General features: G+C 45.9%; 1 protein-coding gene across 1 annotated transcript in view; it reads left to right on the forward strand.

The window, feature by feature from the left end:
- The first annotated feature begins 4,536 nt into the window (after window positions 1-4,536).
- Window positions 4,537-13,094, forward strand: part of LOC134457727 (chondroitin sulfate proteoglycan 4) — a 31,629-nt gene continuing 23,071 nt past the window's right edge. The window contains exon 1 of the mRNA XM_063209704.1: window positions 4,537-4,579. Within this exon, the coding sequence (XP_063065774.1) occupies window positions 4,537-4,579 (43 nt within the window). The remainder of the gene's footprint in view (window positions 4,580-13,094) is intronic.

The following is a 13,094-nucleotide window of genomic DNA, read 5'->3' on the forward strand; positions in this document are numbered from 1 at the left end:
ATTATTGCTGCCTGCGACCACAGAGGTCTGCTATCCTAATTAACCCAGAAGGCTGGGTAAAAATACCTCCTCCGCAGGCCTCCGCAGGAAACAAACAGGTTGCACTGCGTGGGGTTGTCGTGAGGGCAGAACAATTAAGAAAACAGACAAACAGACAGAAAGGTGTGCAGACAGACAGGCAGGCAGACAGACAGACAGACAGGCAAGCAGACAGGCAAGCAGACAGAGAGGTGTACAGACAGACAGGCAGGCAGGCAGACAGGCAGACAGGCAGGCAGGTAGACAGGCAGACAGACAGGCAGGCAGACAGGCAGGCAGACAGGCAGACAGGCAGGCAGGCAGGCAGGCAGGCAGGCAGGCAGACAGGCAGGCAGGCAGGCAGGCAGACAGGCAGGCAGGCAGGCAGGCAGACAGGCAAGCAGAGCATACAGACAGACACACATACCCAGACAAGAGAAACAGACCAGACAGACAGCAAACCAGACGGATTGCCCTGTTTAGTGTGGGCAGCTGTGGAGTAATGGTTAGGGAGTTATACTGTAGATCACAGGATTGCAGGTTTGCATCCTGCCCTTCCCACTCCCTACACATCCGACCATGGCTGAAGTGCCCTTGCAAATCAGAACCATCCTCACATAGGCCTGTATAACAATATACATCCATACATGGGCATACATAACTTATATGTATAGTTTTGTGTTTATTGTTGTTGCTGTTTTTTTGTGGTTTTCATGTATAATTTGATGTTTTTATGTTTTCCATGCATTGTGTCAATGTAAACTACCATGTGTTGCAGTGAGTGTTTCAGCCTAACACCAATTTACCCCCTGGGGACAATAAAATACACTCTACTACTCTACTGTACAGTTAAATTTGGCACTCCCAAATTTGGCACTCCCAAAGGAGTTAAAGCCGTTAAGACATGGTGTTATAAATTTGCTCTTGACAGAATGGCAATGACCAAGTCATCGTGCATTACTAAAGGCCGTGTGTCAGGTCATACTGCTGTAGTACCATAGTTGTTAACTATGACTATTAACAATGACTATTACAACGTGCTACACGGGGGTGCGATGTGCATTCTGGGGCTACGGCTTGATGTTCACTCTACCCAAGCCAGGTCAGGGAGGCTCATTGCATCTTAAACTGTATGTCCTTCAGCCTTCTTGGCATCTCTGTACAGAAGAGTTCAGTAATTGGTTGTAGTAACGATATATTTTAATTAGGGTTGAAGGGGTGGGTTACAGGTGTCTTGAAATGCACCCTGGTCGCTCCAAGCTGGAGGGTTTCAGGGTCTCATTTCAGCTTAAGCTGTTGCCATCTTGCCCTCTTGGCATCTCTGTACAGTTGAGTACAGTAATCGCTTGTAGCAAATATAGATTTTGATTTGGGGTGGGTTGGCTTGGCTTGGGTTGTGTGCGGTCTTGAAATACACCCTGGTCCATGTCCATCTCTGTGCACAGTAGGCTATAGTAATCGTTTATAGATTTGTGTGTGTGTGTGTGTGTTGTGTTGTGTTGGTTTGGGGTAGAGATGTACAGGATCCGAGATCCGGTTCCGGATCCGGCAGGATAATAGGGTTTTTCAGACTATCCGGATCCGGCAGGATCTTAAGCAGTGGATCCGGTATCCGGCAGTTACCTAAAAATCAGGATCTGGGGCATCTCTACTTTTTACGTAGCCTAGGCTTTTCAGTCAGTCTTTCACAACCCCAATCGCTGCATGGAGTGAAAGCCCTTTGGAAGCGGCCGTTGAAGGCAGTGTGGCAGTAAGCCAATGAGTCTTAAAAAAAGTTTGCACCAACGTAATAAAAAGGGCCCACGTGTGCGAGTTGGCTATGTGTTTCAACCCTTTCGTAGGATCCGGTTCCGGATCCGGCAGGATCTTAAGCAGTGGATCCGGTATCCGGCAGGATCCTAAAAATCAGGATCTGGTGTATCTCTAGTTTGGGGGTTGAGTTACTGCAGGGTCTTGAAATACAGCCTGGTCTATCTCTATGCTCAGTAAGTAATCTTTTATGGGTTTGGGGGTGGATGTGTTGTGTTGTGTTGGTTTGGGGGTTGAGTTGCATCAGGGTCTTGAAATGCAGGCTGGCTGCTCCGGCTCCGGGGTCAGGGGGACTGATTTCATCTTAAGCCGTACAGGATGTGTCCCCTTGCCCTTCAGTGGCCATCGGAGCCTAAACAACTCCACTGGGCCACCACTGGGATTAGGAGCCGTAATCCCTCTACCCCCATACCAACACCCTACACGCCACAATCCAACCTACCATCCCTATACATGCACGCGCGCATACACATACGCACACACACACACACACACACACACACACACACACACACACACACACACCACACACACACACACACACACACACACACCACACACACACACCACACACACACACACACACTCACACACACCCTCTACCCCCATACCAACACCCCACACGCCACCACAATCCCCCATATCTTCCCTACGCACGCACTCACACACACGTACGCACAGATGCACACACACAGGCACACACACACACAGACACACACCTCCTCCCTCTAACCCCATACCACCACCCCACAATCCCCCATATCATCCCGGCCTACAACCCCACCCCCCCCCCCCCTCCCCCCCCCCCCCCCCCCCCACACACACACACCTCCTCCGTCTTCCCCATACCACCACCCCAATTCCCACAATGTCCCAACGCACCCCACTCACACACACAATCCGATACACACACACACACAATCCCCCCATGGCCCCTCCCTCCCCAAACAAACCTAATTTAACCAAACTTAACACCCCAATTCCCATAACTTCTTTACGCACCACTACCCCCGCCCCCCCCCAAACCCCCACCCCAATCTTTCAACACAAAACACCCCTTCCCAGAATACACCCCATACACAATTTCCCAGCACAACACTACGCTACCCCCCCCCAAAGAAAGAAATCCTCTGACACACAACCCCCCCCTCCCTGCACGCACAAACCTAACCCAACCCAACCCAACCCCCACCCATGCAACACACACACACACCCACACTCGTTATAGTATGTCTATGCACACACCCATACACACATACACACCCACATACAATTGGGCCAACGCCCCAATTCCCACAATTCTCCTACCAGTGCTATCCCCACCCCCACCCCCAAAAAGTAGCAGGAGTAGTAGTAGTGGTAGTAGTAGTAACATTTGCAGCAGCAGTAATATAGTTGTAGTTGTAGTACTAGAACATAACACAGCACTATGATAAGCAGTAGCAGCAGTAGTGGTAGTTTAAGTTAGTATAGCGTTGTTGTTTATATCAAGTCCTATATAGTTATACTCAGTTCTTAAGGAAAAGAGCTCCCCCCCAACAAAACAAATCTTCAGACTCACATCACATAGTAGACCACCCACCACCCACCCCACCCCAAACCTAACCTGACTCCCCCCCCCCCCCCCCTACACAGCACATGCAACACCCACACACACATGGTATAGTTTGTCTATGCACACACCCACACCCACATCCACACACACCCACACACACACCCACACTCAGTATAGTATGTCTATGCATACACCCACACACACACCCTCTCCCCCTGCTCCAGCCCAAACCCCCCAAACACCACCCCCCATGCCCATACAACAACACCCACACGCACACCCACTCAACTCTGCCCCACCCCATCTTGCCCTGCTGTCTCCAGGATGTACAGGGGAGGGAACAGATTGCCCCCCCACTGCAATTTTACACATATGTATATGTTCATTATTGTGCAATGTCCTGAAGAACAAAAGTAAAGTAAAGTGTAAATTGTAATGTAATATAATGTAAATCAGTGTTTCTCAAACCTTTTCAGACCGAGGACCACTTAGTCCGCTCCAAAATGCTCAAGGACCACCTGTCAACTGAATTGACAGTGGGTGCTAATTTGACACTGCTAATTACATTTACTTTTTATTTTAATTCATTACAAGCCTGTCTTGTTGTGAAAATAAGACTTCAGCTATGTTTAGGTTTGTAATTAGTTTACAAATATAGCCTACTGCTAGCTTGTCTTGGAAAAGTAGAATTCCTCTCGGGGACCACCTGTGCTCTGTTGCGGACCACCAGTGGTCCCCGGACCACACTTTGAGAATCACTGATCTAAATGATTGCTGCTGCTGCTGCTGCTGCCACCACTGCTGTCATGGCATTAGGTTTCCCCCAGTATGCCCCTGGGGATTCACTCACTGCCTTCTTGGGTTTCTTCCTTTGGCGCCAAACTGTTACAGCACTTTCACCTACATCCATTATGCTATGGTGATATACTATAGAAATGCAGTACTATAGAACAGTGGTTATCAATATCAACCTTTTTGAATAAACGCCCCATCATAAGCTTGCCAACACGCCCCCAGTAAAAACAAAATTAAATATAGATGAATGCCCCCCAATGGCAAATAAGCACCGCACCCCTCTCAGCTTTATCCCTCTCAATGTTCCCAACGGCACCTGGGGGGCTGTAGAGTCCCCGTAGAGAAACACCACTACAGAAATGGATGATGACGACGACGACAACGATGACAACAGTGGCAATGGTAATGCCTGCCTTTACTGTGCGTTCCTCTATGTATAGCTTGTGTATGACGTATAAATTAACCTATAATAACATATTGTCATCAGTAGCTGTGTTTTAGGGTGTAATGTTGTTACTGTATTACTAGGCCGACTCTTGCGCTGCTGCTGCTGTCCTGGGATCAGGTTTCCCCCATTAGTTCCCCTGGTATTCCCCTGGGGATTCACTCGTGCCTTCTTGGGTTCCCTCCATTGCCACCAAGCTGCTGGAGCACTTTCACCTACATCCACTGTACTGTATGATACTATGTGGATTGTATGATACTATGTGGTATACAAGAACAGGATGATTATGATGATGATGATGATGATGATGACGGCAGCATTGATGATGAATACTAAGCCAAATTTTGTTTTTTTTTCTTTGTTTTCCTCTATAGCATACACAGTTGCTTTGTAGTATCCGATTCTTTGTAGGTACAGTGCGGTACAAGAGCAACGTAACTATTATCATCAGTAGTATTATTACAGGTATTTGGGTCGACTCTCAGTTGCTTGCTTGTGCGAGCATGAAAGTACCCACCCACCACCACACACGCACACACACACACACACACAAATCAGACACAGACATATCAAAACACACACCCACACATTATACGTAATGTAGGCCTATGTATACAGGCTCCCCCATCCCCCCAAAACGATACAGACTTTGAATGATGTCACCGTCTGTCTGAGAGTGAGGTCAGGTGCAAGCAGAGTATTTGTACACGTTAATGTGTCTGATGTTTCCGGTAAATAGTGACATCAGCCAATCAATGTCTGTAGCCTACCGTATGTCTGTGTGTGTATTGTGGAGAGTGGGGGTGATGTCGATGATGATGACATCATGGGGTAGGTATTATTGGAACCGTGCCCAGCTGCTGTTCAGACATGAAACTGCAGTTGATTTCAACAAGAGGGGATTTAAGTTAAGGTTTGCTCCAGGAACGTTTGACAGACTTGAAGTCTTTGCAATTGTGACTCTGTGTGAGAGGGGAGTGTGGGTACTTTTTTTTTGTAATTTTCCGTCTTAAACTGAGAACCACCGATGAATCATAGGTCCATTCACTCACACTCACTCTGCCTATTTCTACCTTTCTTTTACTCTCTTTTGTCACACAAATTGTCATGCCCCTCCACACACACTCTTACACACATGCGCGCGCGGCACACACACACACACACACACACACACACACACACACACACACACACACACACACACACACACACACACACACACACACACACACACACACACACACACACACACACACAATGCAAGGAATGAAGGCTTAAGTACATTTGGGGGGCACCGTTTACCAGCTGGCCAGTGAGATCAGATGTCAAAAGAATTCCTCCCGGCAAAGAGAAGAGAGGAGAGGAGAGGAGAGGAGAGGAGGAGGAGAGGAGAGGAGAGGGAAGGAGGGGAGAGGAGGATGGGAGGAAATGAGAGGATAGGAGAGAAGGAGGAGAGGAGAGGAGAGGAGAGGAGAGGAGAGGAGGAGTAGAGGATGATAGTAAGAGAATCTCCTGAAATACGGCTGTGCCTGAGGTTGAGGTTTTGAGCCACATTTTTTGTTTCCATCCCTTAATAAACCCGGGGGAGAGGGGGCAGAGAGAGAGAATGGTGAGAGAGAGAGAGAGAGAGAGAGAATGGGGAGTGAGTGAGAGAGAGAGAGAGAGAGAGAGAGAGAGAGAGAGAAGGGCAGAATGAGAGAATGGGGAGTGAGGGAGAGAGAGGGAGAGAGAGAAATAGAGAGAGACAGAAAGAGAGAGACAGAGAGAGAGAGAGAGAGAGAGAGAGAGAGAGGGAGAGAGAGAAATAGAGAGAGAGAGAGAGAGAGCAATAGAGAGAGAGAGAGAGAAAGAGCAATAGGCCTACATTAGCAGATGTCCAGGATAGGAGAACAATAAAACTCTTTTTGGGGTCTTTTAGTGCTTTTTGGGGTCTCGGGTCTGTCCTACCCTTCACTTTTCAATATTGTTTTACTGCTCCCTGTGCACTTACATAGACGATGGACTATTTAGTTATAGTCTCATGTGGGCCATTTCATAGACCAGATCGATGTTCAGGAGCGTGCCTCCACTGGGTTTCCATTTGAGCAATTCCAAAAATGCGAAACGTAGCAGAGGCAGTAGTTTGTGTAATGCTATTTCATTGCATGTTGACATTTCATTGTAAAGAAACGTCCTTGAATCGCTGTATGAAATAAACTGTTACAACGTTGTTTTTAACCATAATGCTAATACAAACAATACTATTCACTATATTATAATAGACTCAATAATGGCATTCTGATTTTAGTTCTAATTTTAATTCTCATTCTTTCTTTCTTTCTTTCTCATTTCTTTCTTTCTCATTTCTTTCTTTCTTTCTTTCTTTCTCATTTCTTTCTTTCTGCAAAAGAAAACGTCCCTATTCAACAGGGAGTTGTTACAGTCGAGTCAGACTCTGCAACAGTCTTGCAACAGCTTTATTTCCGCTGCTGCTGCTCCTGCTCCTGCTGTAGCTGTGGCTGCCGTTTTTTTCTGTTTGATTGTTCGCTCCCTGTTTGGAATGGTTGCATAATCACAGATTGATTCCAGAGACTGCCCACACGAGCACTCTTTATGGCATCCGCACACTGAGTGTGTGTGTGTGTGTGTGTGTGTGTGTGTGTGTGTGTGTGTCTGTGGTGTGTGTGTGTGCGTGTGTGTGTGCAGGGCCGCTGGCAGCATTGGCCAGGCCCAGGAAAAAGTAATCTGAAAGGACCCCCCACGCAATACATACAATGTAATGAGAATCCAATTCTGGGGGCCCTCCCTCCCTGGGCCCGGGACAACATACCTGTTTGTCCCCCCTGTCAGCTGCCCTGTGTGTGTGTGTGTGTGTGTGTGTGTGTGTGTGTGTGTGTGTGTGTGTGTGTGTGTGTGTGTTTGTGTGTGCACGTGTGTGTGTGTGTGCTGGATGAAGAGAGGCTCCAACAGCGAACAGCCAGGGGGACGCAGCAAGGATCTCTTTTACCCTTTTCTCGCTTTATCTCTCTAAAACTGTCTCTCTCTGTCCCTCGTTCTTTCTGTCTTTGTCTCAAACTAATCCACACTCTCACAAACCAATACATTTCCTCTTTCTTTTTTCGTCCCTCTCTGTCTCATTTTCCCCCTCTTTCGCTCGCATGCTGCGCAGTATCCAAAGTGGAACATTATGCAATCAAATATGTGCCTACACCGCAGTTCACAAATGGGATGTGTGTGTGCACATACGTGCGTGTGTATAAGTGTGCATGTATGTGTATGAAGTGTATGCTTGCTGCCGTGTGTGCGTGCTTGTGCGCATGTATACAGTATATGTGCATAATACTGTATAAAGTGCATACATTGTATGTATAAAGTGTGTGTGTGTGTGTGTGTGTGTGTGTGTGTGTGTGTGTGTGTGTGTGTGTGTGTGTGTGTGTGTGTGTGTGTGTGTGTGTGTGTGTGTGTGTGCCTGCCTGCGTGCGTGCGTGCGTATGTGCAAATGTGTGTGTGAAAGTGTATGTGCACAATTACGCAGGCACCGGATCCACAGGCTCTTTTCCATTGACAAACTAGCTATTAAAAAATGTGGGCCTTCAGAGGGAGGCATGTTCCCTTTTAGCCTATCAAACTCCAGTCTGCGGCATCAGTGGATCGCTCACATAACAAACCAAAGCCAAAGCCAAAACCATTAGGACTCTCTCTCTCCTACTCTCATGTTGTGACATTAAGAACCACTTCCCTCCATGTACCGTAGCGTGCCTCTGGTACACAAAACTAGGTCAAGATGTGGTTTGCAAAGCATTTTCAAAACAAACACTGCCAACTGTGGTAGTTTGGCCTATATATGAGTGCACTAGTTGCTTTTAAGTTGCAAATGCAGTTGACTATAAGTGCACTAGATGCTTTTTAAAACACGTTTCTAACGACATTTTAAATTAGTTGATAAGACGTTGATGAGATAAGTGAACACCTATTCCCACTGGCTGTTCAAAAACTCAAAGTGTTTTTTTTAAATGAGTAAAAACCTATTTCTATTGGGTGACAATAATCTTGTTTTCGACAGAAGGTGAACTCCTATATTCTTATTGGACGATAGATAACAGTCATGTTTTTTTTTGGGAGTCTCTTCTTCTCACATGTTCACTGAGCCAACGGCTTGCTCCCTCTAGACTGTCTCAGCCCCATAACAGCACAGCACAGTGCGGTGCAGCACAGAGCCACACTGCTAAGAGACTAATAGTAATGGTAAACACATGCTGGCGTCCGCTCCACTGGAACATAGTGGACCCGTATCACAGGATACAGACTGGCCTAGTGTTCACTTTGAACAATCACAGACATTCACTGCCTAACCCAATCAGTCAACGGCTGGCTCAAAAACAGGCGCGCGAGAGAGAGAGATACAGAGAGAGAGAGAGAGAGAGAGAGAGAGAGAGAGAGAGAGAGAGAGAGGCTGACCCGTCACTGCTCTCACTCTCTTGCTCTCACTGACTGTCCCTCATTCAGAATATTGGGCCCTTTAGGAGTCTCTGTCACAGCTGAACACATCGCCAGTGTGTCCTGTTGAATTCGGAACATCGTTGTCATGACGACAGATGAGCGCGTCATACGACAACAACAGCACAAGACTCATCTGCTCGTCTTCATAAATAACGGACAGAGGTGAGGCGGGAGGAGTGTCCCTGTCACTAGAGTGTCTTCAGCAGATGTAGTAAAAGTAAAAGTAGTTTTACATTTATGGTGTAAGTGCAACACTATTAAGTCCATGATATTACATGGTGGTTACTCCGGTTATTCCATTGTAGGCCTACCTAAGGAGGTGGCTAGACATTGTTTTTTCTGAACATGAAGAACCCCCCCCAGATTCAACCAGAATCAGGCAATTTACTCTATAGTAACCAGAGTATATACCATTTACTCAGTAAAATTATCCTATTTGAGTTGGAAGGAAAACTATGGCAGCCAGGTTATGTTTTTCACTTTTCCTTTGTCAACATCCGGTCTTCACCACAACATCAGCTGACACATAATTACCCAGACTATTATTGTTGTGCTTCAAATATTTGAGAAAAACAAACTGTTCCAAAAACAGTTCCAAAACATTTCCCTTGTTGACTTGACGGCATTCTTACTGTACAGTAGTAGGCGTACAGTAGCCTACTTGCCTGAGGCCCCGAGGACAGTGCAAAAAGACAATGAGAGGATTAGGAGGCATAGATGGTAGATTCTGAAGAATGAAAGGTAATCCTCTTGCACTGAGACAATGGGAGCACGTCACTAAGCCCAGCTCAACAGGCCTGTGAGCCAAATACTGTACACCGGCCTGTGCAAGTACAGTTGGCTACGGTATATATGACGAAATACATCATCGGCCAACCAGGACAGACAGGAGAGACATGATGTCTCTGTACACAAACATTACTTTGTTCACATAATGTTGTCCGTAAACATGAACTCTTCTGTAATGTTTCTTTAATACAAATATGACATGTTCCAATGTTGCTTGTACTGTAGGCCTACCCATAACATGCACCAGTGTTGCCTGTAGGCATAGCACATGTCATTAATGGCTACCTGTATTACATGTATGCAGTAACTGTGTGTGTTTAACATTACATAGGCTACATGTATCAACATGGTGCACACGTAAGCAAAGGTGTAGGTTTGGTTGGGAAAATGGTGGGAACAAATTGGCTGGGGTCAATATTATTATAATGTGGATTATATTTGTAAAAAGTGGTGGGGACACTTTAAGATTATCTCGAAAGTGGTGTGCACATGTCCCCACCATCCACTCCATAAACTATGGCCATGCAGGTGAGTAGTGAGTGTAATGGTTAGGCAGGTGGTAGCCAGAGGATTGCAGGTTCCCTTTCCCCGCTCCTCCTCCCTCCATGGGTGAAGTACCCATAACCCCATATTGCTCCAGGGTCTGTAACCAATAGCTATAAGTCACGTTGGATAAAAAGAGCAGCTAACTGTAAAGTAATAGAATACTGCATGTATGTTAAGAGTAGTCCATTGAAATTAAAGTAGCACTCTGGCAAGACCATGAGGGTCATTTTCAGCCTGTAGCCTATTATATGCATGTAGGCTGTGTCTGTATCATACAGGGTGGATATAACAGAGGTTAAGGTAGGTTTTAGGGCTTTAAGCGCCTTCATTTTTGATAGAACATGTGAAGAACAGACAGGAAATGAAGTGGCAGAGAAAGAGGGGCTAGGGTTGGAAATGCCCCAGGCCAGATTCGAACCTGGGTCGCCATCCACAAAGTTGCCAGTGTGGTATGAATCTTAACGCAGTACGCCACAACACCTATGTTGATGAGGACTGTTCAAGCAGTTTTCAGCTGTAGTCCCTTAACGCATGTCGTACCACCAGTGTTATGCTGTAATAGTCATTGAAAAAACGATAGTAATACACCTGGTCATTGCCATGCTGGTAACAGCAAATCTATAATGCTGTGTGTTAATGGGTTAAAGTAATGTTTCCATAATTGGTTTATCGGCTTGAAATAAAGTGAAAGGCACGTCTGGATTTTCTGCCTTTTCCTTCTTTCCATGAGCAGTAAGTTTGGAAGAGCAGGCTGTCTGAAATGAGAGACAATTTTCACTTCTGTCTTGCAGGGTAACTGGAGAGGATACTTACAGAGGTTGTGTGATGTGGTCCGTTGTGTAGTTTAGTGGGTGAGCTGCACCACCTAGTGTACAGCATTATAAAGCCTATACTCACACCCAAATGCTGTACTGTAAGGTGATATGTAATTGCACGATTATTCACAATCCTTCTGGACATTTTTGATCCCACAGTCAATATTAGATTTGTATTTAATAGCCATCAGCGCACACACAGACACAGTCAGACAGACACACACACACACACACACACACACACACACACACACACACACACACACACACACACACACACACACACACACACACACACACACACTAATCAAACTGTATTTCTATTAGAAATTTGCTGAGGAATTTGTCCCATTTGAAATTCCATTTATTTAAAAAAACAAAAACAAAAACAAAACCTACAGCTCCATCATGAGGTAAAGAGCACCATCTACTGGTCATATTGCATTAGCTCACTAACAGCCAGGCCCTTCAAAATAGCACTTTACCCAAACCCTGCCATTGCCCCGTTGAAGCAAATACCAAATCCTGCCTGTGGCTGCCATAACCAGCACTTAAATGCAGTTGTGTATAATTTTGCCATCATTAGTTGTTGACTGGAAGAAAGATTCAATTTAAGTGGAGTGTTACTTCTACATGCAATAAAACAACTCTGTCAAGTAGACAGGCACCATGTGCAAGGTTGGTAGGTAGTAGAGTGATATGACCTATTTTCTTTGTTTTGGTTAGAATTCTAGCTGCAACATTTCGGATTAGGTGTAGCCTATCAGCCTGAGTGACTTTTGGGGAAGACCTAAGTAGGGTATTGCAATAGTCAACTCTACAGTAAGCATGGATCAATTCCTCCATATCCTGTTTAGATCCAAAAATATTAATCATAGCTATGTTTCTAAGGGGCCAAAATTATTATTTCATTCTGTTTTTGATGTGAGCATATGACATAAAGATGTCAGTATGAAAACAGCATAGCAGCATAGGCCTACGCTTTCAAGTCGATTGCATTACGCACGTTTTCTATGTTGCCACCCCCCACCCGAAAACACTATAGGTGTTACTGTATGTGTGATGATGTGATGTGTATGTGACAACTACTTAGCCTAATAATAAATTGAGGTCACACGTATCTACTCTGATTTGTCTTGTCTTTTCCAATAGTAGGCATACCTGCGCAAAACTCAAAGCAGCTTTGCCTCGCCATGTTCACCTCACCTGCACCATCGACGCACCCAGCTCCCGAGGCACCGGTTCGACATGACTGAGGATATGAAACCTCACTACTCTCCACTGTACAGGAGGATATAGCTTGCTATGCTAGCATCAAATGAATGACATCAAGGATTGTCAGACACAGTGGGCAAATCCCGACAGGGGCGGGGCAAATTCCATTTAGGCAAGGTCTGCTTGCCACCGCTGTGACGGATTGGGCAGGTAGGTCGGCTACACTTTTTCAGCTGATGAGACGGCCGTTTATTGACGTTCGGAGGCAAAACGGGGGGAGCATTGAAAGAGTGGATTAACACCCTCCACCATGTCCCGAATAGTGAGGATTTGCGACTAAATGGCAGGATATACGGGTGTTCCTGGCAAATATGGATAAGTTTGTTGACTTTTGGAGAGGCATTTTGTGGTGGTGGTGGAGGGGATTCCCGCTGGTCTCCTTCGTTATCAGTCATGCACTTGCAGGTGAGTTTGTAGTCGAGACGCTGTAATTACCTTGCAATAACAACACGACTAGATGCTTTTCTGCCTCGTAGGCCTATGCTATTTGATACATTACTCTTGTTGTCATAGGCTACAAGGTTGACTCAAGATTTTGCTGTCCGTGAAGCTACTGTTGCAGTGCGTG

This window comes from Engraulis encrasicolus, chromosome 11, assembly GCF_034702125.1.
Source record: "Engraulis encrasicolus isolate BLACKSEA-1 chromosome 11, IST_EnEncr_1.0, whole genome shotgun sequence".
NCBI classification, from domain to species: domain Eukaryota; kingdom Metazoa; phylum Chordata; class Actinopteri; order Clupeiformes; family Engraulidae; genus Engraulis; species Engraulis encrasicolus.